Raw genomic sequence first — 27318 nt, 5'->3', positions numbered from 1 at the left:
AATTATATGAAGAATACAACTAGACCCCACAACAGGAATTCCCAAACGCATATGACCACCACACAATGTTGGTACATTGACCCAAAGGATGTTTTATATCGGTACCACATAACAAACCATTGCACCTACAAAACCACACACTCAAACACAACAAGGTTGACGGTGCAATGTGTACAACAGGTGTGTCCTTGGAAATGTCAGGCAATATTACGTACAAGGGACCAAGTGTGGGAAATTAGAAAGGTTGAAGGTGTGCACACATGTGCCACACAACTCATAACGCAAGACCACAGGTACTTGGGCTCAAGAATAATATCTCAACATGTAAGACAAATGGTGGAGTCAGACTCATCCACAACAATTGCAACAATATTTTCTTCCATCCATACCTCTATGGGATATAACACAACCTATAGAAAAGCATGGTTGGAAAACAACAAGCAATTGAAGATGTGTACGGAAACTAGGAACAGTCTTACAACCGATTGTCGTGCCTACTACAAGCCATGCAAACTTATTTGCATGGGTTTGTATACAAGTTGAAAACTAGTCCAATTACAAATGAGGAGGATGTCCTAGAAAACCAACAACACTTTAGAAGAGTGTTCTGGACATTCAAACCATGCATTGATGGCTTCCCATTTTGCAAACCAATATTGCAAGTGGACGGAACCTTCGTTTACGGAAGGTATAGGGGCACCCTTCTAGTAGTTGTTGCACAAGATGGGAGAAATAACATTTTCCCCATTGCATTTGCTATAGTAGAGACTGAAACCGCCGAAGCTTGGTTTTTTTTCCTTAAAAACCTAAGGACACATGTTACGCCTCAACAAAATTTATGCTTAATGTTAGACCACCACAATTCAATCAGTGTAGCATTCAACAGACCTAATAGTGGTTGGACTGAAGGGAACTGCGTGCAAGTGTTTTGTATTCGACACATTGCACAAATTTTTACAAAAAGATTTAAAAATACAACTCTACATTTCCCATTAAAGCAGGCTGTTTAAAAGAATTCCTTGTTCTTCCATCAAATATTTTGCTTTTTCCAGGATACTCGGGTTCAAATATCCATGGATTAGATGTTTGTTTACTGGCTTCATATAATTCAGAAAACACTAGTTTTCTTGAAGCTTCTTGTTCATACCTCTCATCAAATGGTGTTATTCGATAATGTCTATCTAGCATACCTCCCGATAAATATCTCAAGAATAATATCTCAACATGTAAGACAAATGGTGGAGTCAGACTCATCCACAACAATTGCAACAATATTTTCTTCCATCCATACCTCTATGGGATATAACACAACCTATAGAAAAGCATGGTTGGAAAACAACAAGCAATTGAAGATGTGTACGGAAACTAGGAACAGTCTTACAACCGATTGTCGTGCCTACTACAAGCCATGCAAACTTATTTGCATGGGTTTGTATACAAGTTGAAAACTAGTCCAATTACAAATGAGGAGGATGTCCTAGAAAACCAACAACACTTTAGAAGAGTGTTCTGGACATTCAAACCATGCATTGATGGCTTCCCATTTTGCAAACCAATATTGCAAGTGGACGGAACCTTCGTTTACGGAAGGTATAGGGGCACCCTTCTAGTAGTTGTTGCACAAGATGGGAGAAATAACATTTTCCCCATTGCATTTGCTATAGTAGAGACTGAAACCGCCGAAGCTTGGTTTTTTTTCCTTAAAAACCTAAGGACACATGTTACGCCTCAACAAAATTTATGCTTAATGTTAGACCACCACAATTCAATCAGTGTAGCATTCAACAGACCTAATAGTGGTTGGACTGAAGGGAACTGCGTGCAAGTGTTTTGTATTCGACACATTGCACAAATTTTTACAAAAAGATTTAAAAATACAACTCTACATTTCCCATTAAAGCAGGCTGTTTAAAAGAATTCATTGTTCTTCCATCAAATATTTTGCTTTTTCCAGGATACTCGGGTTCAAATATCCATGGATTAGATGTTTGTTTACTGGCTTCATATAATTCAGAAAACACTAGTTTTCTTGAAGCTTCTTGTTCATACCTCTCATCAAATGGTGTTATTCGATAATGTCTATCTAGCATACCTCCCGATAAACCGAGCGAACATTCAAATATTTGTCATACATTCATTCATGAAGGTACCCCTAGTGGATTGAAGACCATGTTGATCCTCCGTCTTGCAAATAAGGACCTCGTCCACATGGGTAAGTTATTACATGTAAATTTGTCTTTTTCTTTTTTTTGCCTGTTAATTATTCACACCCATTATTAGAAAATAATTTGTTCTTATAATTATATTTGTAACGTACGCATTGACGGAGCCACGTTGTAACTATTACTACAACATCATTAGAGAAGACAACCCAGAAGTAGTAGCTTGGGTAGACCAAATTCCAAGGGAGTAGCGATGTCTTGCATATGATCAAGGAAGAAGGTGGGGTCATGTAACAACAAATTTGGCTGAAGCAATAAATTTTGTCCTGAAGAAGACAAGGAATTTCCAATTTCATCCATAGTATTGGTCATGTACACCAGGTGCAACACATACTTCACGAAAAGAGGTAGGTAAATAACAACAATGGCAAGTGTTGGTCATGTGTACTCTGAATATGCGACCAACTTCCTACAAGATGGTGACTCCAAGTCAAACACACACCACATCGTTGAATTTGATAGAAATACCACTAGATTCAGAGTGGAGGAGATGGTGAAACCTAGAGAAGTACGTCCTGCAGAAAAATTTATAGTTGGATTAGATGAAAGGTGGTGCGATTGTGGAAAGTTTCAAAAAGTACATCTACCATGTTCACATGTTATTGTAGCTTGCAAGAATGCATATCACGACTTCAGCATGTACATAAGTCCCCATTATAGGTTGGATATCGTCATGAAAGTATATGACAATTTATTTGACGGGTTAAGACATGAAGAATATTGGCCACCATACCAAGGATCACAAGTTTTGCCTCATCCTACCACAAAAAGGAGCGAGAGGGGTCGTCCTAAATCAAGTAGAATTAGGACTGAGATGGACATTAAGGAAGGAAGACAATCAAAAAATTGTTCCTATTATAGAATTGAAGGACACACAAGAAATCATTGTCCTAATAACCCTACACTTAGATGATCCACATCAAACCACTTTGTTTATGTTGTACTTTTAATTGTGTTCAATAAATTTATACTTGATTCAATTCAATGGTACATTTTTTCTTATTATCTTTTATTGTTACTTATTTTACATAAACCAAAAACAAATAACAAAATTATTTAAAATACAATAATGAAATGGTTTTAAATTATTTTAGTTATTTCGTTCATTTTTAAATTATTTTTTACAAATTATTGCAATGTTTATAATATACAATTTTTAAAAGTTATCCAAAATTAAAAGAAAACTATAATTTCAATATTTATAAACATCTATTAAAATAATTAATACTACACAAATTATTAAAATAAAATAAAATTAAATTGACTTTTATATTTTCAAATTACACATAAAATAACTCACTACACAATACAAAATCTATTTTTAAATCAACAAATTCAAAAAAAAATATTTATTTTTTTTAATTTTTTCTAATAATAACTAAAATAACTAAAAGAACAATACTAAATATATTTTTAAAAAAAATAAATTTCATCTCTAATGCAACATTTTTTACAAAAAAAAAAAAACTTAACTCTTATATCTATTTTATTAAAAAATACAAAAACCTTAATTCTAATTTATTTATATAAAAAAAATAAACCAGTATAGAATTTGGGTCTCGGGGACCGAGTTCTAACTAGGAAATGAAAAAAAAAAAATGCAAAACCAAGGCTGGAATTTGGGTGCTGAGGATCGAATTCCCACCTAAAGCCTAAAAGTGTGTTATGTATGTAATAATTATATACAGTGTGCTATTCACGTAAATAAGATAGCAAACAGTGCTTTTGCGGAAAAAAAAATTCCCAATGATGTAGTGTAGGTCCCACCAATTTCATTGACAAACCTTTAAACAAGTGCATACAACAAAGCATATATCCATCATGTAATAGCTTTGAACAAACCAAATGAAATACTTTTCAAAACGAGATGCAGTTGCTAATATTATAAAATCTAAATAATGCCTTCACGAGAATAATTTTTGAGAACACTGTGTGCTAATTACAATAATATAATATTATACTAAGGATTCATGTGGGCACTCATCAATGGCTATAGTAATGTAGTAAACGTCACACAAGAGTGGTGCAATAAAAAGATGAAATAGTGAAACTATAAAAAGATGAGTATTGAGTTGATGTTCATTAAATGAAAGAAATCAAACCTTTCACTATAGTATTCCTCAAATCAAAGAAAAAATTCTTAGCCTCTTGGTCGGTTTAGCAATGCCTTTTAGAGCTCTTCGTTTAATATTTTTTTGAAAAAAAAGGAAAAGAAGGAACCCCTTTTTGGTCTCACCACTCTCTTTATATGATGGATGGAAGAGTCTAGTATGGTTTTGAATTTGGTAGATTACTCAAGATATAGATGGAGGGAGAAAAAAAAAAACCAAAATCTGTTGCACTTTTTGTGGGATAAAAGTGGAAGAGAAACCCATATTTTTAGAAGAGTGAATAATGGAGGAGTGTAAGGCCCACTATTTATTATGTCCTAATTTTTGAAGGTTGCCCCAAATCAGTTGGGCCTAGGGCTGGCTCATAGGGTGTCCAAAACCCCTAAGGCAGCCTAACCCCCCTCACTTCTACCATTTTGTAAAAATGGTACCTTATGTTGACATGAGAAGCTAAAGTGGTTTGCTTCTTGAAGATTTGATGAAGATTGAATGAAGCTCTTTTGAACTATCTTGAAGCCATAACCATTGGAATGAAGCCTACATTGATGAAGGAAAGGAGATTTAATGATATCCATGGTGATCAAGGCTGGAATGTGTGCTTTCCATGTAGTTACATCATTAAGAAAGTGTACTTGTAGTTTGTAATTCATATTGTAGACCTTAAAGCATTAATTAGATGTAGTTTGGTCTTTGTTGTGTTTTTAATCTTTTGAATGGTTTTTCAACAGGTTAAAAGGTTGGTTCTAGTAGTCTTAAACTGCAACAAATTCAATCAGTTGATTTAGTTTTTAATCGATTGATTTCACTTAGGTCAAGTGAAATCAACCTGTTGAATTTCGTAACAGTTTGTCTATAAAAGCTGTGATTTTCGAAAGAGAGGTCTGTTGATCATTTTAGAGCACGATTTGGTTCTGGAAACTTGTGGAAACTCTCTCCTTCGTGATCATAGGTGTTGCAGCTATTGAAGATTGATCATGGATCAATTCTTGAAGCTTTTGGCTTGGTTTGAAGCTTGGAGAAAGTGGTTTGTGGTAGACAAGGTTGTGCTACCACTAAGGTTTGATCTTTCTCAAGCTTTGTGTGTGTGCCTAGAGGTTTTCCAGGTCTGCAAGAGGGTTCTTGCTGTGCTGGTGTGATTCTTGTGTGATTCAAGAGTCTTTTGTGGTGTTTTTGCATATTTTAGAAGTGTAAGGGTGGATACTTTGTAAAACTTTTGAAACAGTGCAAAGTCAAGCTAAGGTTGCCTTGACAAACTGGATGTAGCTCAAGTTTGAGTGAACCAGTATAAAAATTCGTGGTGTCCTCTCTTCTCTAACCTTTCTCTCTTGCATTTTCATTTTAAAGTTTCAAGATCTTGTGCTTTAATCATCTTTTTCATGTTCTTGCATGTTTTCATAGCATCTGCAGCATTGAGCATGTTTGTATAATCATTTGGAACTGGTCTTGATCATTCTTGAGCATTGTTTATGGTTTAAAATTCAAATTCGCATTTCTGCATTTTTCCCAGTATTTCAGTCGACTGTTTTTCTGTTTCAATCAATTGATTATACCAGAACAGAATCTGTTTAGTAAAATCAATCTGTTAACTCTGTTTTTGATCGATTGAAAGTGTACAGTTCAGTACTGTTTGCATCCTAACTTGGTGATCTATTTTGATTCAACTAAAGGTGGTTTTTAGCTTCCAAAGATAGCCTAAATTTTTAAACTAGCCAATTCAACCCCCCTTCTTGGCTTTTCAACCATTTCAAAACTAACACCTTACTCTCTCCATTTTCCCCTTGAATAGAAGCTCTGCCTGGGTTTGGATCTCCTCTATCTTCAAGCTAGCTCAAATTCGTTCCTACGTCACGTAAGTTGGTCTTCAACCCGTATCCTCTTCGCTCTAGATATATTTTTGTGATTTTAATTACGGTTCACCATAGTGAGTTTGTCCTAAACCTGTTCCGCTATTTTCCAGCTTCGAATCTACTCTTAGAGCTGCTGCGCTCAACTGTTTGAGTTTTCGAGACCTTGGCTAGCATTTTCCAGGTAAGGGAAGTTAGGGTTTTGCATTTTCAATGCATATCACAATTAGCTTCGTTTTCGAGGTTAAAGTGCTAGGTTGCTGTTGTGGTTGTATGGGATATTGATAAATGTTGTTTGGGTCTCAAATAATTAGTTGTTGCACGGGTGAATAGTGGTGAGCACTAGTTTACTCGCCCATGCGAGCATGTTGATAAGTGCCAAAATTCAGTAAAGATTCATAACAAACTCTGGCACTTATGCTTTAAATTTGTGTTCATTTCATATTGATTCTCCCTAAATCTAAGTTTCAGTCACATGCTTCCAAGTTTTGAATTAAAGAAATCATTTGATCCTATTTTGTGTGTTTTTCAGGAGAGATTAAAGAGAACTCAAGAAGAGTGAAGGAGAAAGCAAGAAATAGAGAAGAAAAGGAGGAAAATCTGCTACAGGTCGCTCAGAACTAAGGTGTTTCGCTCAAGCTAGGACAAGCTCGCCCAAAAGTTAAAGTCTTCTCGCTCAAGCTAGAACTAAGGTGTTTTGATTTTGATTTTTAGATCTGACTGGAAAGTATTTCTGAAAATCTGATTTGAACAATGATACTTGATATACTGTGATGCTAGGAATAGATCTCAATATATCAATTGCTTTTAACACTCGACCGTAATGCTGGATAGTTTGTTGAATATGTGAGGAATCAATATTCAGAAAACCAATCTTATGAATTTTATACGCGAGGGATCGGTATAAATGATTTTTGAGTGTGCATCAATATTGGTATTTTCAGATGTTATATTTTATATTCATCCAAATTACAGACAAGGGAGATAGATGAAATTCAATCCCAGTTTCTTTTACTGTATTTTTCTAAACTTTTCCGCTTTTACTGTATTAATTTTATGCAAAGGTTAATGTCAAATCAAATTTAAAATCTCTGTATATATATGCTGATCGAGATAATTAATTATTTCAACTGAATCCGTTCCTCGTGGGTTCGACACTCTTACTTCAAATCATTATACTACAGTTGACTTTTGGTACGCTTGCCAAGAGATTCAACAAGTATTTTTGGCGCCGTTGCTGGGGAACGGTGTTCTTTTGAAATTTCTAGTTATCTCATCCAGCTTTGTGTATATTTTTCTTTATTAGATAGCTTATTAAATTTTCCCTTTATACTAATCCTTGCTTGAGCTGTTTGATTTATGCTCTTAAGAGGTTAGGTTACTGAAGATCGATTAGCATTTGACCCGGAGATAGAAAAGACAGCTAGAAGGAACAGAGGCAAAAGCAAAAAGAAGCAAGGAAAGACAAGGGAAGAATCTTCCAGTACTTCCATCACACCTCAATCAGAAAACATGGAGAATCAGAGACCAGCTCCAGCCAGGAAGACACTTGGAGACTATGCTATGCAACAAGGGCCGAGATATTTTTCTAGCATAGCAATACCATCCACCACTAAAACTCTGGAGATGAAGCCAGCTTTCCTCAGCTTGATCAGTTCTCATCAATTCACTGGAATGGATAATGAAGATCCATACACTCATCTCTCTACATTCTATGAATTGATAGGAACCATGGGCTTTCAAGAAGGAGATCTTGAGCATGTATACATGCGGTTGTTTCCTTTTTCTTTGGCAGGTAAAGCAAAGGAATGGCTTAAGTCACATCCAAATCAGAGTTTGAATAGTTGGAAGGATGTTGAGGAGAAGTTTTTGAACAGATTCTTTCCACCATCTCGCTACATCAAAGCCAAAGCTGATGTTTCAATGTTTAGGCAAGGACCAGATGAACCATTTTGTGAAGCTTGGGAGCGGTTCAATTCCTTATTGAGGAAATGCCCAAATCACGGATTTGAGGATATTGCTCAGTTGAACATATTCTGTAATGGTCTGAGGCCTGACACCAAGATGATATTAGATGCAGCAGCAGGTGGAACAATGATGAGTGTAGATGCAGAACAAGCAACAAGAATCATTGAGGCATTAGCATCCACAGATCATCAAGCTCAGCATAATAGGCAAACTGTTCAGAGGAAGGGAGTGCTTGATCTTATTACTACAGATGCGATCTTAGTTCAGAATAAGATTCTGACTCAACAGATTGAAGCACTCACAAAGCAGATGTCTAAATTACCAGAGCAGTTGCAAGTTGTGCAATCTTCTCCTAGTCAACAACCCATGAGATGTGACTTCTGTGGAGGAGATCATCCAAATGGTCATTGTTCTTATCAGAGTAGCTCACAAGGAGAAGTTCAATATGTGAGCAACCAAGGAAGACCAGGAAATTTCTCCAACAATAACAACTTTTCACAGGGGTGGAGAAACAATCCAAATCAGAATTTTGGATGGAAGCAAGATGCTGGTCCTTCAAACAGACAACCTCCTTATCAACAACAACAACAACATTATCCTTCGATGCATGACAGAACATCTAAACTGGAGGATACTTTGGAAAAGTTTATGCAAGCTTCTTTGACTAATCAGAAGAATACAGAAGCTTCAATCAGAAATCTTGAAACACAGGTTGGACAGTTGGCAAAACAATTATCAGATCAGCAGACAAGTCAATTTTCAGCCAACACACAGACTAATCCAAAGGAGCATTGTAAATTTATTACCACTCGAAGTGGTAAAGTTGTGGGAAGAGGGATTGGAGACAACCTGGGTGTAGAGGAGGAGGTGTTGGAGGAAAAAGAGAGAGAGAATGAAAAAAATGAGTGTGAGGGAGAGGAAGAAAAAAATAAAAGAGAGTTTGTAAATAAGAGAGAAGAAAAGGAAGAAAAAAATAAAAGTGAGGAGAAAAAGAGGGAGAAGGGTGAGAAACAGGTGCCTCAGTTGAAGAGCCTACCATACCCTCAAAATCCCTCCAAAAAAGACAAGGAAAGGCAGTTTGCAAGATTCATGGACATTTTCAAGCGACTGCAGATTAACATCCCCTTTGTGGAAGCTATGGAGCAGATGCCGACATATGCAAAATTCATGAAAGAGCTCCTAACAAAAAAGAGAAGATTCTCTGAAGAGACAGTGGAGCTTGAAGCAGGGTGTAGTGCTATAATTCAGAAATCATTACCTCAGAAATCTAAAGACCCTGGGAGCTTCACTATTCCAGTTACAATCGGGACATTACCAGTGGGAAAGGCATTGCTTGATCTGGGTGCCAGTATAAATCTGATGCCTTTGTCTATGCTAAAGAGAATAGGAGATCTGGAAGTGAGGCCTACACGGATGACATTACAGCTAGCTGACAGATCCATGAAGTATCCCTATGGTGTGGCAGAGGATGTCTTGGTTAAGGTTGACAAATTCATGTTCCCAATTGATTTTGTAGTAATGGATATTGAGGAAGACACTGAAGTTCCTCTAATACTGGGAAGACCTTTCATGAAGACGGCCAAGGTCATTATTGATGTCGATGATGGCAAATTAAAGGTCAGGGTGCAAGATGATGAAGTCAACTTTAATGTATTTGAAGCAATGCAGCACCCGAAGGACAAGCAACAATGCTTCAGGATGGATGTGATAGATGAAATTTTTCTATCATCCAGGAAACAATTGACAAAGGCAAGCCCATTAGAAAAAGCTTTGATTGGTGCTTGTGATGATCTGGAGGAAGATGAAGAAAAGGAAATTGATGAATACCTAACACATCTGAATTCAGCAAAAGAAATTGAATCAAATGATATACAGCCGGAGAAATTGCAGCAAGAAAATAGAACTGAAAGTCAGAAGCTGGAGCTAAAGGTATTACCTCCTCATTTAAAATATGTGTTTCTTGCAGATGGAGGTAACAAACCAGTGGTGATTAGTAGTGCTTTAACGGCTTCTGAAGAAGAAAAGTTGATTTCAGTTCTTAAAGCCAACGAGGGTGCAATAGGTTGGACTTTATCTGATCTTAAAGGAATCAGTCCATCCTACTGTATGCACAAAATTCATATGGAGCAAGACTACAAGCCTGTAGCACAGCCTCAGTGGCGATTGAATCCAACCATGAAAGAGGTGGTCAAGAAAGAAGTAATGAAGTTACTTGATGCAGGTATGATCTATCCAATCTCTGACAGTGCCTGGGTCAGCCCGGTCCAGGTAGTTCCAAAAAAAAGGAGGTATGACTGTTATTTGTAATGATAAAAATGAATTAATTCCTACTAGAACAGTCACAGGTTGGAGAATGTGTATAGATTATAGAAAATTAAATCAGGCCACTAGGAAAGATCATTTTCCTTTACCTTTCATGGATCAAATGCTAGAAAGGTTAGCAGGGCAAGCTTTCTATTGTTTTCTGGATGGATATTCTGGTTATAATCAAATTGCAGTGGATCCAGAAGACCAAGAAAAAACTGCTTTTACTTGTCCTTTTGGTGTGTTTGCTTACAGGATAATGTCGTTTGGATTGTGTAACGCACCAGCAACCTTTCAACGATGCATGCTTGCAATTTTCTCGGACTTGGTGGAAAAATGCATAGAAGTCTTTATGGACGACTTCTCTGTATTTGGGGCTTCATTTGATCAATGCCTGGAAAACTTAAACACCGTACTGAAGCGGTGTGTTGATACTAATCTGGTTTTGAATTGGGAAAAGTGCCATTTTATGGTAACTGAAGGTGTGGTGCTGGGCCACAAAATCTCTGCTAAAGGTATTGAAGTTGATAAAGCTAAAGTGGAGATCATTGAAAAGCTGCCACCACCCAAAAATGTAAAGGGTTTCAGGAGTTTTTTAGGTTATGCTGGGTTCTACAGACGATTCATCAAAGATTTCTCCAGAATTGCCAAACCACTCAGCAATCTGCTCAACAAGGATACACCTTTTAATTTTGATGTTGAATGTTTGCATGCATTTGAATTGTTAAAACAGAAATTGGTTTCAGCTCCTGTGATAATTGCTCCTGATTGGAATTTAGGCTTTGAGTTAATGTGTGATGCAAGTGACTATGCCATAGGAGCAGTTTTAGGACAGAGGAAATCCAAAGTTTTTCATGCTATACACTATGCTAGCAAAGTCCTTAATGAAGCTCAAATTAATTATGCAACAACTGAAAAGGAATTGCTAGCTATAGTTTATTCATTGGAAAAATTTAGAGCATATTTGATTGGTTCATCTGTCACTGTATATACTGATCATGCTGCAATTAAATATTTGTTAACCAAATCTGATTCAAAACCAAGACTAATTAGATGGATCTTATTGTTGCAGGAATTTGATTTGGTGATCAAGGACAAAAAGGGAAGTGAAAACTTTGTAGCTGATCATCTGTCTAGATTGGTTAATACTGAGGTGACCAACACTCAATCAGAGGTGCAGGAGGAGTTTCCTGATGAAAAATTGATGATGGTGCAAGAAAGGCCATGGTTTGCTGACATGGCCAATTTCAAAGCTGCAGGGGTCATACCTGAAGATTTTAATTGGCACCAGAAGAGGAAATTCCTGAAAGATGCACACCAATATGTATGGGATGATCCTCATTTGTTCAAAATTGGAGCTGATCAATTGTTGAGAAGGTGTGTATCCGATGATGAGGCAAAAAGCATTCTGTGGCACTGTCATAATTCCCCATATGGAGGGCACTTTAATGGAGAGAGGACAGCTGCAAAAGTCCTCCAGTCTTGATTTTATTGGCCCACCTTATTCAAAGACGCACACAAATATGTGCAACACTGCAACAGCTGTCAGAGAATAGGGGGAATCTCAAAAAGACATGAAATGCCACTGAATATCATTTTAGAGGTTGAGGCTTTTGATTGTTGGGGAATTGACTTTGTGGGACCACTGCCATCTTCTTTCTCAAATGAATACATTTTGGTGGCAGTTGATTATGTGACGAAGTGGGTTGAAGCAGTAGCAGCTCCTAAGGCCGATGCCAAAACTGTAATCAAATTTCTCAAGCGGAACATCTTTTGCAGGTTTGGTACTCCAAGAGTTTTGATTAGTGATGGTGGTTCACACTTTTGCAATGCTCAACTTCAGAAATGTTTGGAACATTATGGAGTGCGGCATAAAATTGCATCACCTTATCATCCACAGACCAATGGACAAGCGGAGGTGTCAAACAGGGAAATCAAGCGTATTCTAGAGAAGACTGTAGCATCTTCAAGAAAAGATTGGTCGATGAAGTTGGATGATGCACTCTGGGCATACAGAACTGCTTATAAATCTCCCACAGGTTTATCCCCATTCCAGCTGGTATATGGTAAGTCATGTCACTTACCGGTTGAACTGGAGCACAAGGCATTCTGGGCCTTGAAATTCTTGAATTTTGATCCAAAGGCAGCAGGAGAAAAGAGAAAATTACAGCTGCAAGAATTGGAAGAAATGAGACTCAGCGCTTATGAGTCCTCTAAGCTCTACAAGGAAAAGATGAAAGCGTATCATGACAAGAAAATTCTCAAAAGAGAATTTTATCCTGGTCAATCAGTGTTATTGTTCAATTCCAGGTTGAGGCTATTCCCTGGAAAGCTAAAATCAAAATGGTCAGGACCATTTCTTGTCAAGAATGTGAGACCTTATGGAGCCATTGAACTAGAGGATCCCGAATCTAAAAGGAGCTGGGTTGTAAACGGGCAAAGGTTGAAGCCCTATCTTGGTGGTGAGATTGATAGGCTCGCCACAATCATTCAACTTGATGAACCTTAAATGAAACAGGCGTCAGGCTCGTGACGTTAAACAAGCGCTTCCTGGGAGGCAACCCAGTGTTTTAATTATGTTTTTGCACTTCAATTTCATCTTTTGTGTGATTAAATGTGTTTGTGTATGTAATTATGTGTTTGTGTTTATAGCTCTATGTTTGTGTGTAAAAAGGTGAATTTTAGCATCCAATCATCTCAATAAGGCAAACCATGCAATTTTGGTTGTTTTTAAACAAAATTGGTATGCTAGGCATGGGAATGAGTTTTGGTGCCAGAATTGAGATCATCAAATGCTAAAAATTGCCTTGTTTTGGCCAAATTGTGAAATTTGAGTTTAAAAGCTTGATTTTGAGTTTGTTGATGTGAAACTTTTTGGAATGATAGAGAATTGACTGAAGTATGGTTTGATGCGTGTTTTAGAGTTATTTGGATTGAAAGGATCATGAATCAAGTGAGGAGAAGTTGAGCAAAAATTTGAGAAGTGGCAAAATCAGAGTTTTCCAAAACTGCACAAAATCTCGCCCAAGCTAAACATGTCTCGCCTGGGCGAGATATGCAGAACCTGAGCTAACCAAGTTTGCTGATATACTCGCTTAAGCGAGTAGTATCTCGCCTGGGCGAGAATGCCCTGCATCAGGGGTGTTTTGGGCGAAACAGTCTCGCCTGCGCGAGACTTTTAATTTTTTCCTCCACGCTCATCTCGCTTAAGCGAGAATTCGCGTTTAAGTGAGGGACAGTGGCAGATTTGTTCACTTTCTCTCTTCTCTCCAAACCCTCGCTCACCTTCTCTTCTCTTCAATTTTGAGCGCGCCACAATTCAGTCTTTTCTCTGCATTTTAGCTCCTAATTTTCGGCCTCTCTTTGCTAATTCCTTTTTAAGGTAAACTCTACCTCTCATTCTCTTCAATTTCACCAAGCATAATCACGTTTTTGTGTTTTTGTAAACCCTAGGTAGTATCCATGCTATAATTTGATGCATTTTGTGTTTATACTGTGGGGTTTAGTTTGAATTGATGCTGAAATTGAAAAATGTGGGTTGCTTATGGTTGACTTGTTTCAAAATTTTTCACCATTTGAAAATGCACTCCATGTGTTTGATAAAATGCCCTACTTAAAATGCCATGTTGAAATTGTTCTTGTTTGTGATTGGTTAGTGAATTAAGCTGAATTGGTCATGTTTTTGGTGGTTAATTCTCATACTTGCAGGTCAATGGCTAGAACGAAGACAACAGCTAAACATCCCGTTATTGAAACCAATAAAGGGAAAAGGAGAAGACGTGCAAGCAGCTCTTCTCCTGAAAGGCCAATAATCAACCGTTTTAGAGACCCCGAAAGAGAAGAACGTTATGAAAAGATAAAGAACTGGGTCTTTATCAAAGAAAGAAAGGTGGTTCTACTTCCAGATGAATATGATCCTTTCTTGAATGGCCTTATCAGGAGGAACTGGATGAAGTTGGCTGACCCGCTTCCCAAATTTGACCCAGAAATTGTCAGGGAGTTCTATGCAAATGCTTATTCTGAGGACAATCCTGGTGAAAAGAGATCTAAAGTTAGGGGGAGGTGGATAAATTATGATAGAGCAGCCATCAGTGAATTTCTTGGTAACCCACTACCTTTACAACCAGGGCAACTCTTGTTGTGACTTCACAACAAGAAGGAGGAGTCATGAACCTTATGACGAAAATGCAGTGGTCCTCCTTATATGCGCTGCAAATCGATCTTATCAAGTCGGACCCACTGGAAATCCCCTCAGAATTCTAAGAGGGGATATGAAAACATTAGCCCAAGTCTGGACCACATTCTTACTTGCAAACATAGTGCCCATTGGTCATGTGTCAGACTTGAACGTGCCTAGATGTCATCTCCTTTATTGCATAATGAGGGAGGATCTCACTGTTGACGTCGCCACAATTATATCTGAAGAGATCCACAAATTTGTGAGATACGAAGTCAACAGTAGGAATGACAAGGCAAAAGGTGCTTTGGGTTTTCCGGCCTTGATCACAGCTCTTTGCCAGGAACAAGGGGTGGAGGTAGACCTAACTGAAAAGATAAGACCTTCAATTACCAAGAAATTCATTGAACATTTTTGTACTCACCCAGAGGACTTGGAGCAGCAAGAAGAGCCCCAGTTGGACCAACAAGCTGAAGACCAACCAGCTGAAGACCAACCAGCAAGAGAAGAACAACAAACAGGGCCCACACAGCAACCTCAGCTCAACATGAATAATGAATTGCTTGAGCAGATGAGATATCTGAGGTTGCAGATGGAGCACACTCACCAGCAAAATGCTTCTATTCATAGAGGACAACTCCACCTTCAGGAGTACCTCTATCACAATGTCCGCGGACCATACCCAGGCATAACTCCACCAGAATTCTTCACTTATCTACAGCGGCCTGGGGACAGTCCTATTTTCTCAGGGGGAGGTGGACCTGATGCAGGTGAGGGACCATCAGGAGCTGCTGACACAGATGGAGCAGACATTGAGGATGAGATTGATTTTGGAGGAGATTGATTCACAGCACCATTCCACCCTTCAAACTCTATAAATACGGTTTCATTGTTCTTTTTCTTTTAGTATTCTGCAGTATTTATGTAATTACTACTATTTTGCTTTAGTTGTTTTGGCTAGAATGTTATATTATCTAGTTAATTAACTGTTTAACTTTACCTTTTGGCTTAGTATTTTGTGCATAATACTTAGAGACAGTTAAAATTTTTTGGGAATCATTTTGAAAATCTTTCTTGAGGAAATTGGTTAAAGAGAAATCTGATTTCAATAAGTATCCTGAGTCTAGAACAACTGAGTGAACTGAACACAGAGGTGAAAAAAGGAAATTTTGGTTGAATTCATAATTAAATAGAATTAGGATATTAGTGCTGCATAGTTAGTCAAGATAATCAGTTGTAACAACAAGTGAGATACCAAGGAAATAAACCAGAAAACCCAGTGAGTGTGTGAATCCTTAAACAGTTTGAGTGTTTCCACTGTTTGTTGACAAATTGATATTGCTTGAGTTTTCATTTAATAACATCACATTTGAAGCATGGAAATGATTAAGGCAATTTTGTTGAATTTATAACTCAGTGCCAAATAGCCAACCTGTAAATAATCATCCTTTGTTGATAGCCCATTTGAGCCTAATTGTTTGAATTATGCACCTTAACCTTAACTTGAATTATTATCCTTTCCCTTTGCACACTTAGGGATAGAGAGCATAGGTGTATTTTTCAACTGTAAGGGTAATTGGTTGGTAGAATTGCACTTAAGGAAGAAAAGGGCTGAGTATCATAATTCACTCTCTAGTATTGTGTAGGAATGTATACATTTACTCAAAAAAAAAAAAGGAAAGAAAAGAAAACAACAAAAAGAGATAAGAGTGAATTATGAATGAAAAAGAAACTTGGTGTATTGAGGTCTGAATTGTGAGGAATGGAGAGTAGAATTGGGTTTGAATTGTAGTTATGCTCTCTTTTCTAAGTTGTGCTTTTGGTAATCTTGGAAAACCATTATTCTTGAAAGCCTAGCCTCATTACAACCTTGAAAAGACCTTAAGATCCATGCTGAATGTGTGTTTGTGGTTAAATTGAAAATGACTAGCAATTTTGATTTGTTGAAATCCAGTGGAAAATGAGAAAAACACATGCCTGTGAGATTTAAGAGAGAATTTCCTTGGTTAGAATCATTTGTTCTTACAATTGGTTTTCCTGAAAAATTAGTTGCACTCTTATCCTACTGTTGTTTGATAATTGGATTCACCATTTGCTTCTGATTTTGAATCTGTGGTTTGGAATGCAAAAGTTGTCTGGACAAGAACTGTGAAAATGATTTCTCAATAACCAATTTCATTTTTAGTTTTGAATGGCTGTTGATTTTGTTACTTTGCTTAAGGACAAGCAAGATGCTAGGTTGGGGGGAGTTGATAAGTGCCAAAATTCAGTAAAGATTCATAACAAACTCTGGCACTTATGCTTTAAATTTGTGTTCATTTCATATTGATTCTCCCTAAATCTAAGTTTCAGTCACATGCTTCCAAGTTTTGAATTAAAGAAATCATTTGATCCTATTTTGTGTGTTTTTCAGGAGAGATTAAAGAGAACTCAAGAAGAGTGAAGGAGAAAGCAAGAAATAGAGAAGAAAAGGAGGAAAATCTGCTACAGGTCGCTTAGAACTAAGGTGTTTCGCTCAAGCTAGGACAAGCTCGCCCAAAAGTTAAAGTCTTCTCGCCTAAGCGAGACACTTGCCGCCTTTCTCGCTCAAGCGAGCTTGATCTCGCTTAAGCGAGATTTCGTGAAGAAGCCATGCCAGTTTTTCAATTCTCGCCTAAGCAAGAACATGGTCGCCCAAGCGAGACATTCCTTCAACGTGAAGAAATCTATCTCGTCTAAGCGAGAATGAGTGGCCCAAGCGAGACCCTTCCTTCATGCTGAAGTACTCTATCTCGCCCAAGCGAGATTCAGTAGCCCAAGCGAGAGTTCGGGCTGTATATATATTTTGGAGGTTCAGAACTGCAGGGTAGCTTGGAATTTTGGGAGAGAAGAGGTCCGTGCTGCAGAGTTGATACCAGGAGCATCAGTTTCTCATTTTCTTCTTCTTCTTCTTAGCTCATAGGATTTTGATAGCTACCATGAGTGGCTAATCTTCTCCGTGGGATTGAATGTAATCTACTCGAACTTGAATGTAATCTGGTGATATTTATATATAGCATTTCTGTTTTACTCAGTATTGGTATTATTGTTCTACTCTTAATGCTTACTTCTATCTGATCAATAGATGTTTTGATTTTGATTTTTAGATCTGACTGGAAAGTATTTCTGAAAATCTGATTTGAACAATGATACTTGATATACTGTGATGCTAGGAATAGATCTCAATATATCAATTGCTTTTAACACTCGACCGTAATGCTGGATAGTTTGTTGAATATGTGAGGAATCAATATTCAGAAAACCAATCTTATGAATTTTATACGCGAGGGATCGGTATAAATGATTTTTGAGTGTGCATCAATATTGGTATTTTCAGATGTTATATTTTATATTCATCCAAATTACAGACAAGGGAGATAGATGAAATTCAATCCCAGTTTCTTTTACTGTATTTTTCTAAACTTTTCCGCTTTTACTGTATTAATTTTATGCAAAGGTTAATGTCAAATCAAATTTAAAATCTCTGTATATATATGCTGATCGAGATAATTAATTATTTCAACTGAATCCGTTCCTCGTGGGTTCGACACTCTTACTTCAAATCATTATACTACAGTTGACTTTTGGTACGCTTGCCAAGAGATTCAACAAGTATTTTTGGCGCCGTTGCTGGGGAACGGTGTTCTTTTGAAATTTCTAGTTATCTCATCCAGCTTTGTGTATATTTTTCTTTATTAGATAGCTTATTAAATTTTCCCTTTATACTAATCCTTGCTTGAGCTGTTTGATTTATGCTCTTAAGAGGTTAGGTTACTGAAGATCGATTAGCATTTGACCCGGAGATAGAAAAGACAGCTAGAAGGAACAGAGGCAAAAGCAAAAAGAAGCAAGGAAAGACAAGGGAAGAATCTTCCAGTACTTCCATCACACCTCAATCAGAAAACATGGAGAATCAGAGACCAGCTCCAGCCAGGAAGACACTTGGAGACTATGCTATGCAACAAGGGCCGAGATATTTTTCTAGCATAGCAATACCATCCACCACTAAAACTCTGGAGATGAAGCCAGCTTTCCTCAGCTTGATCAGTTCTCATCAATTCACTGGAATGGATAATGAAGATCCATACACTCATCTCTCTACATTCTATGAATTGATAGGAACCATGGGCTTTCAAGAAGGAGATCTTGAGCATGTATACATGCGGTTGTTTCCTTTTTCTTTGGCAGGTAAAGCAAAGGAATGGCTTAAGTCACATCCAAATCAGAGTTTGAATAGTTGGAAGGATGTTGAGGAGAAGTTTTTGAACAGATTCTTTCCACCATCTCGCTACATCAAAGCCAAAGCTGATGTTTCAATGTTTAGGCAAGGACCAGATGAACCATTCTGTGAAGCTTGGGAGCGGTTCAATTCCTTATTGAGGAAATGCCCAAATCACGGATTTGAGGATATTGCTCAGTTGAACATATTCTGTAATGGTCTGAGGCCTGACACCAAGATGATATTAGATGCAGCAGCAGGTGGAACAATGATGAGTGTAGATGCAGAACAAGCAACAAGAATCATTGAGGCATTAGCATCCACAGATCATCAAGCTCAGCATAATAGGCAAACTGTTCAGAGGAAGGGAGTGCTTGATCTTAGTACTACAGATGCGATCTTAGTTCAGAATAAGATTCTGACTCAACAGATTGAAGCACTGACAAAGCAGATGTCTAAATTACCAGAGCAGTTGCAAGTTGTGCAATCTTCTCCTAGTCAACAACCCATGAGATGTGACTTCTGTGGAGGAGATCATCCAAATGGTCATTGTTCTTATCAGAGTAGCTCACAAGGAGAAGTTCAATATGTGAGCAACCAAGGAAGACCAGGAAATTTCTCCAACAATAACAACTTTTCACAGGGGTGGAGAAACAATCCAAATCAGAATTTTGGATGGAAGCAAGATGCTGGTCCTTCAAACAGACAACCTCCTTATCAACAACAACAACAACATTATCCTTCGGTGCATGACAGAACATCTAAACTGGAGGATACTTTGGAAAAGTTTATGCAAGCTTCTTTGACTAATCAGAAGAATACAGAAGCTTCAATCAGAAATCTTGAAACACAGGTTGGACAGTTGGCAAAACAATTATCAGATCAGCAGACAAGTCAATTTTCAGCCAACACACAGACTAATCCAAAGGAGCATTGTAAATCTATTACCACTCGAAGTGGTAAAGTTGTGGGAAGAGGGATTGGAGACAACCTGGGTGTAGAGGAGGAGGTGTTGGAGGAAAAAGAGAGAGAGAATGAAAAAAATGAGTGTGAGGGAGAGGAAGAAAAAAATAAAAGAGAGTTTGTAAATAAGAGAGAAGAAAAGGAAGAAAAAAATAAAAGTGAGGAGAAAAAGAGGGAGAAGGGTGAGAAACAGGTGCCTCAGTTGAAGAGCCTACCATACCCTCAAAATCCCTCCAAAAAAGACAAGGAAAGGCAGTTTGCAAGATTCATGGACATTTTCAAGCGACTGCAGATTAACATCCCCTTTGTGGAAGCTATGGAGCAGATGCCGACATATGCAAAATTCATGAAAGAGCTCCTAACAAAAAAGAGAAGATTCTCTGAAGAGACAGTGGAGCTTGAAGCAGGGTGTAGTGCTATAATTCAGAAATCATTACCTCAGAAATCTAAAGACCCTGGGAGCTTCACTATTCCAGTTACAATCGGGACATTACCAGTGGGAAAGGCATTGCTTGATCTGGGTGCCAGTATAAATCTGATGCCTTTGTCTATGCTAAAGAGAATAGGAGATCTGGAAGTGAGGCCTACACGGATGACATTACAGCTAGCTGACAGATCCATGAAGTATCCCTATGGTGTGGCAGAGGATGTCTTGGTTAAGGTTGACAAATTCATGTTCCCAATTGATTTTGTAGTAATGGATATTGAGGAAGACACTGAAGTTCCTCTAATACTGGGAAGACCTTTCATGAAGACGGCCAAGGTCATTATTGATGTCGATGATGGCAAATTAAAGGTCAGGGTGCAAGATGATGAAGTCAACTTTAATGTATTTGAAGCAATGCAACACCCGAAGGACAAGCAACAATGCTTCAGGATGGATGTGATAGATGAAATTTTTCTATCATCCAGGAAACAATTGACAAAGGCAAGCCCATTAGAAAAAGCTTTGATTGGTGCTTGTGATGATCTGGAGGAAGATGAAGAAAAGGAAATTGATGAATACCTAACACATCTGAATTCAACAAAAGAAATTGAATCAAATGATATACAGCCAGAGAAATTGCAGCAAGAAAATAGAACTGAAAGTCAGAAGCTGGAGCTAAAGGTATTACCTCCTCATTTAAAATATGTGTTTCTTGCAGATGGAGGTAACAAACCAGTGGTGATTAGTAGTGCTTTAACGGCTTCTGAAGAAGAAAAGTTGATTTCAGTTCTTAAAGCCAACGAGGGTGCAATAGGTTGGACTTTATCTGATCTTAAAGGAATCAGTCCATCCTACTGTATGCACAAAATTCATATAGAGCAAGACTACAAGCCTGTAGCACAGCCTCAGCGGCGATTGAATCCAACCATGAAAGAGGTGGTCAAGAAAGAAGTAATGAAGTTACTTGATGCAGGTATGATCTATCCAATCTCTGACAGTGCCTGGGTCAGCCCGGTCCAGGTAGTTCCAAAAAAAAGGAGGTATGACTGTTATTTGTAATGATAAAAATGAATTAATTCCTACTAGAACAGTCACAGGTTGGAGAATGTGTATAGATTATAGAAAATTAAATCAGGCCACTAGGAAAGATCATTTTCCTTTACCTTTCATGGATCAAATGCTAGAAAGGTTAGCAGGGCAAGCTTTCTATTGTTTTCTGGATGGATATTCTGGTTATAATCAAATTGCAGTGGATCCAGAAGACCAAGAAAAAACTGCTTTTACTTGTCCTTTTGGTGTGTTTGCTTACAGGAAAATGCCGTTTGGATTGTGTAACGCACCAGCAACCTTTCAACGATGCATGCTTGCAATTTTCTCGGACTTGGTGGAAAAATGCATAGAAGTCTTTATGGACGACTTCTCTGTATTTGGGGCTTCATTTGATCAATGCCTGGAAAACTTAAACACCGTACTGAAGCGGTGTGTTGATACTAATCTGGTTTTGAATTGGGAAAAGTGCCATTTTATGGTAACTGAAGGTGTGGTGCTGGGCCACAAAATCTCTGCTAAAGGTATTGAAGTTGATAAAGCTAAAGTGGAGATCATTGAAAAGCTGCCACCACCCAAAAATGTAAAGGGTATCAGGAGTTTTTTAGGTCATGCTGGGTTCTACAGACGATTCATCAAAGATTTCTCCAGAATTGCCAAACCACTCAGCAATCTGCTCAACAAGGATACACCTTTTAATTTTGATGTTGAATGTTTGCATGCATTTGAATTGTTAAAACAGAAATTGGTTTCAGCTCCTGTGATAATTGCTCCTGATTGGAATTTAGGCTTTGAGTTAATGTGTGATGCAAGTGACTATGCCATAGGAGCAGTTTTAGGACAGAGGAAATCCAAAGTTTTTCATGCTATACACTATGCTAGCAAAGTCCTTAATGAAGCTCAAATTAATTATGCAACAACTGAAAAGGAATTGCTAGCTATAGTTTATTCATTGGAAAAATTTAGAGCATATTTGATTGGTTCATCTGTCACTGTATATACTGATCATGCTGCAATTAAATATTTGTTAACCAAATCTGATTCAAAACCAAGACTAATTAGATGGATCTTATTGTTGCAGGAATTTGATTTGGTGATCAAGGACAAAAAGGGAAGTGAAAACTTTGTAGCTGATCATCTGTCTAGATTGGTTAATACTGAGGTGACCAACACTCAATCAGAGGTGCAGGAGGAGTTTCCTGATGAAAAATTGATGATGGTGCAAGAAAGGCCATGGTTTGCTGACATGGCCAATTTCAAAGCTGCAGGGGTCATACCTGAAGATTTTAATTGGCACCAGAAGAGGAAATTCCTGAAAGATGCACACCAATATGTATGGGATGATCCTCATTTGTTCAAAATTGGAGCTGATCAATTGTTGAGAAGGTGTGTATCCGATGATGAGGCAAAAAGCATTCTGTGGCACTGTCATAATTCCCCATATGGAGGGCACTTTAATGGAGAGAGGACAGCTGCAAAAGTCCTCCAGTCTTGATTTTATTGGCCCACCTTATTCAAAGACGCACACAAATATGTGCAACACTGCAACAGCTGTCAGAGAATAGGGGGAATCTCAAAAAGACATGAAATGCCACTGAATATCATTTTAGAGGTTGAGGCTTTTGATTGTTGGGGAATTGACTTTATGGGACCACTGCCATCTTCTTTCTCAAATGAATACATTTTGGTGGCAGTTGATTATGTGACGAAGTGGGTTGAAGCAGTAGCAGCTCCTAAGGCCGATGCCAAAACTGTAATCAAATTTCTCAAGCGGAACATCTTTTGCAGGTTTGGTACTCCAAGAGTTTTGATTAGTGATGGTGGTTCACACTTTTGCAATGCTCAACTTCAGAAATGTTTGGAACATTATGGAGTGCGGCATAAAATTGCATCACCTTATCATCCACAGACCAATGGACAAGCGGAGGTGTCAAACAGGGAAATCAAGCGTATTCTAGAGAAGACTGTAGCATCTTCAAGAAAAGATTGGTCGATGAAGTTGGATGATGCACTCTGGGCATACAGAACTGCTTATAAATCTCCCACAGGTTTATCCCCATTCCAGCTGGTATATGGTAAGTCATGTCACTTACCGGTTGAACTGGAGCACAAGGCATTCTGGGCCTTGAAATTCTTGAATTTTGATCCAAAGGCAGCAGGAGAAAAGAGAAAATTACAGCTGCAAGAATTGGAAGAAATGAGACTCAGCGCTTATGAGTCCTCTAAGCTCTACAAGGAAAAGATGAAAGCGTATCATGACAAGAAAATTCTCAAAAGAGAATTTTATCCTGGTCAATCAGTGTTATTGTTCAATTCCAGGTTGAGGCTATTCCCTGGAAAGCTAAAATCAAAATGGTCAGGACCATTTCTTGTCAAGAATGTGAGACCTTATGGAGCCATTGAACTAGAGGATCCCGAATCTAAAAGGAGCTGGGTTGTAAACGGGCAAAGGTTGAAGCCCTATCTTGGTGGTGAGATTGATAGGCTCGCCACAATCATTCAACTTGATGAACCTTAAATGAAACAGGCGTCAGGCTCGTGACGTTAAACAAGCGCTTCCTGGGAGGCAACCCAGTGTTTTAATTATGTTTTTGCACTTCAATTTCATCTTTTGTGTGATTAAATGTGTTTGTGTATGTAATTATGTGTTTGTGTTTATAGCTCTATGTTTGTGTGTAAAAAGGTGAATTTTAGCATCCAATCATCTCAATAAGGCAAACCATGCAATTTTGGTTGTTTTTAAACAAAATTGGTATGCTAGGCATGGGAATGAGTTTTGGTGCCAGAATTGAGATCATCAAATGCTAAAAATTGCCTTGTTTTGGCCAAATTGTGAAATTTGAGTTTAAAAGCTTGATTTTGAGTTTGTTGATGTGAAACTTTTTGGAATGATAGAGAATTGACTGAAGTATGGTTTGATGCGTGTTTTAGAGTTATTTGGATTGAAAGGATCATGAATCAAGTGAGGAGAAGTTGAGCAAAAATTTGAGAAGTGGCAAAATCAGAGTTTTCCAAAACTGCACAAAATCTCGCCCAAGCTAAACATGTCTCGCCTGGGCGAGATATGCAGAACCTGAGCTAACCAAGTTTGCTGATATACTCGCTTAAGCGAGTAGTATCTCGCCTGGGCGAGAATGCCCTGCATCAGGGGTGTTTTGGGCGAAACAGTCTCGCCTGCGCGAGACTTTTAATTTTTTCCTCCACGCTCATCTCGCTTAAGCGAGAATTCGCGTTTAAGTGAGGGACAGTGGCAGATTTGTTCACTTTCTCTCTTCTCTCCAAACCCTCGCTCACCTTCTCTTCTCTTCAATTTTGAGCGCGCCACAATTCAGTCTTTTCTCTGCATTTTAGCTCCTAATTTTTGGCCTCTCTTTGCTAATTCCTTTTTAAGGTAAACTCTACCTCTCATTCTCTTCAATTTCACCAAGCATAATCACGTTTTTGTGTTTTTGTAAACCCTAGGTAGTATCCATGCTATAATTTGATGCATTTTGTGTTTATACTGTGGGGTTTAGTTTGAATTGATGCTGAAATTGAAAAATGTGGGTTGCTTATGGTTGACTTGTTTCAAAATTTTTCACCATTTGAAAATGCACTCCATGTGTTTGATAAAATGCCCTACTTAAAATGCCATGTTGAAATTGTTCTTAGTTTGTGATTGGTTAGTGAATTAAGCTGAATTGGTCATGTTTTTGGTGGTTAATTCTCATACTTGCAGGTCAATGGCTAGAACGAAGACAACAGCTAAACATCCCGTTATTGAAACCAATAAAGGGAAAAGGAGAAGACGTGCAAGCAGCTCTTCTCCTGAAAGGCCAATAATCAACCGTTTTAGAGACCCCGAAAGAGAAGAACGTTATGAAAAGATAAAGAACTGGGTCTTTATCAAAGAAAGAAAGGTGGTTCTACTTCCAGATGAATATGATCCTTTCTTGAATGGCCTTATCAGGAGGAACTGGATGAAGTTGGCTGACCCGCTTCCCAAATTTGACCCAGAAATTGTCAGGGAGTTCTATGCAAATGCTTATTCTGAGGACAATCCTGGTGAAAAGAGATCTAAAGTTAGGGGGAGGTGGATAAATTATGATAGAGCAGCCATCAGTGAATTTCTTGGTAACCCACTACCTTTACAACCAGGGCAACTCTTGTTGTGACTTCACAACAAGAAGGAGGAGTCATGAACCTTATGACGAAAATGCAGTGGTCCTCCTTATATGCGCTGCAAATCGATCTTATCAAGTCGGACCCACTGGAAATCCCCTCAGAATTCTAAGAGGGGATATGAAAACATTAGCCCAAGTCTGGACCACATTCTTACTTGCAAACATAGTGCCCATTGGTCATGTGTCAGACTTGAACGTGCCTAGATGTCATCTCCTTTATTGCATAATGAGGGAGGATCTCACTGTTGACGTCGCCACAATTATATCTAAAGAGATCCACAAATTTGTGAGATACGAAGTCAACAGTAGGAATGACAAGGCAAAAGGTGCTTTGGGTTTTCCGGCCTTGATCACAGCTCTTTGCCAGGAACAAGGGGTGGAGGTAGACCTAACTGAAAAGATAAGACCTTCAATTACCAAGAAATTCATTGAACATTTTTGTACTCACCCAGAGGACTTGGAGCAGTAAGAAGAGCCCCAGTTGGACCAACAAGCTGAAGACCAACCAGCTGAAGACCAACCAGCAAGAGAAGAACAACAAACAGGGCCCACACAGCAACCTCAGCTCAACATGAATAATGAATTGCTTGAGCAGATGAGATATCTGAGGTTGCAGATGGAGCACACTCACCAGCAAAATGCTTCTATTCACAGAGGACAACTCCACCTTCAGGAGTACCTCTATCACAATGTCCGCGGACCATACCCAGGCATAACTCCACCAGAATTCTTCACTTATCTACAGTGGCCTGGGGACAGTCCTATTTTCTCAGGGGGAGGTGGACCTGATGCAGGTGAGGGACCATCAGGAGCTACTGACACAGATGGAGCAGACATTGAGGATGAGATTGATTTTGGAGGAGATTGATTCACAGCACCATTCCACCCTTCAAACTCTATAAATACGGTTTCATTGTTCTTTTTCTTTTAGTATTCTGCAGTATTTATGTAATTACTACTATTTTGCTTTAGTTGTTTTGGCTAGAATGTTATATTATCTAGTTAATTAACTGTTTAACTTTACCTTTTGGCTTAGTATTTTGTGCATAATACTTAGAGACAGTTAAAATTTTTTGGGAATCATTTTGAAAATCTTTCTTGAGGAAATTGGTTAAAGAGAAATCTGATTTCAATAAGTATCCTGAGTCTAGAACAACTGAGTGAACTGAACACAGAGGTGAAAAAAGGAAATTTTGGTTGAATTCATAATTAAATAGAATTAGGATATTAGTGCTGCATAGTTAGTCAAGATAATCAGTTGTAACAACAAGTGAGATACCAAGGAAATAAACCAGAAAACCCAGTGAGTGTGTGAATCCTTAAACAGTTTGAGTGTTTCCACTGTTTGTTGACAAATTGATATTGCTTGAGTTTTCATTTAATAACATCACATTTGAAGCATGGAAATGATTAAGGCAATTTTGTTGAATTTATAACTCAGTGCCAAATAGCCAACCTGTAAATAATCATCCTTTGTTGATAGCCCATTTGAGCCTAATTGTTTGAATTATGCACCTTAACCTTAACTTGAATTATTATCCTTTCCCTTTGCACACTTAGGGATAGAGAGCATAGGTGTATTTTTCAACTGTAAGGGTAATTGGTTGGTAGAATTGCACTTAAGGAAGAAAAGGGCTGAGTATCATAATTCACTCTCTAGTATTGTGTAGGAATGTATACATTTACTCAAAAAAAAAAAGGAAAGAAAAGAAAACAACAAAAAGAGATAAGAGTGAATTATGAATGAAAAAGAAACTTGGTGTATTGAGGTCTGAATTGTGAGGAATGGAGAGTAGAATTGGGTTTGAATTGTAGTTATGCTCTCTTTTCTAAGTTGTGCTTTTGGTAATCTTGG

At 38.1% G+C, this 27318-nt stretch overlaps 2 protein-coding genes and 2 non-coding genes across 4 annotated transcripts; 2 read left to right on the top strand and 2 right to left on the bottom strand.

Annotated features, from left to right (window-relative positions):
• Positions 1-7564: 7564 nt before the first annotated feature.
• On the top strand, positions 7565-13089 carry LOC146883660 (uncharacterized). The gene is made up of 3 exons (XM_085666087.1): positions 7565-9922; positions 10414-10433; positions 12506-13089. The coding sequence occupies exons 1-3, from the start codon at positions 7690-7692 to the stop codon at positions 12956-12958; spliced, it is 2706 nt and encodes a 901-aa protein (XP_085522213.1). The 5' UTR covers positions 7565-7689; the 3' UTR covers positions 12959-13089.
• On the bottom strand, positions 8080-8186 carry LOC146883661 (small nucleolar RNA R71). The gene has a single exon (XR_014984742.1). It is a non-coding gene; the product is annotated as a small nucleolar RNA R71 (small nucleolar RNA).
• Positions 13090-18424: 5335 nt separating the features above from the next.
• LOC146883659 (uncharacterized) lies at positions 18425-23949 on the top strand. Its single transcript, XM_085666070.1, has 3 exons — positions 18425-20782; positions 21274-21293; positions 23366-23949. The coding sequence occupies exons 1-3, from the start codon at positions 18550-18552 to the stop codon at positions 23816-23818; spliced, it is 2706 nt and encodes a 901-aa protein (XP_085522196.1). The 5' UTR covers positions 18425-18549; the 3' UTR covers positions 23819-23949.
• Positions 18940-19046, bottom strand: LOC114164922 (small nucleolar RNA R71). The gene has a single exon (XR_003599657.2). It is a non-coding gene; the product is annotated as a small nucleolar RNA R71 (small nucleolar RNA).
• Positions 23950-27318: the final 3369 nt, after the last annotated feature.

Source organism: Vigna unguiculata, chromosome 9 (assembly GCF_037176805.1).
Source record: "Vigna unguiculata cultivar grain cowpea cultivar isolate G323 ecotype 2 chromosome 9, ASM3717680v1, whole genome shotgun sequence".
NCBI lineage: Eukaryota > Viridiplantae > Streptophyta > Magnoliopsida > Fabales > Fabaceae > Vigna > Vigna unguiculata.
This window is presented reverse-complemented; position numbering and strand designations above follow the sequence as displayed.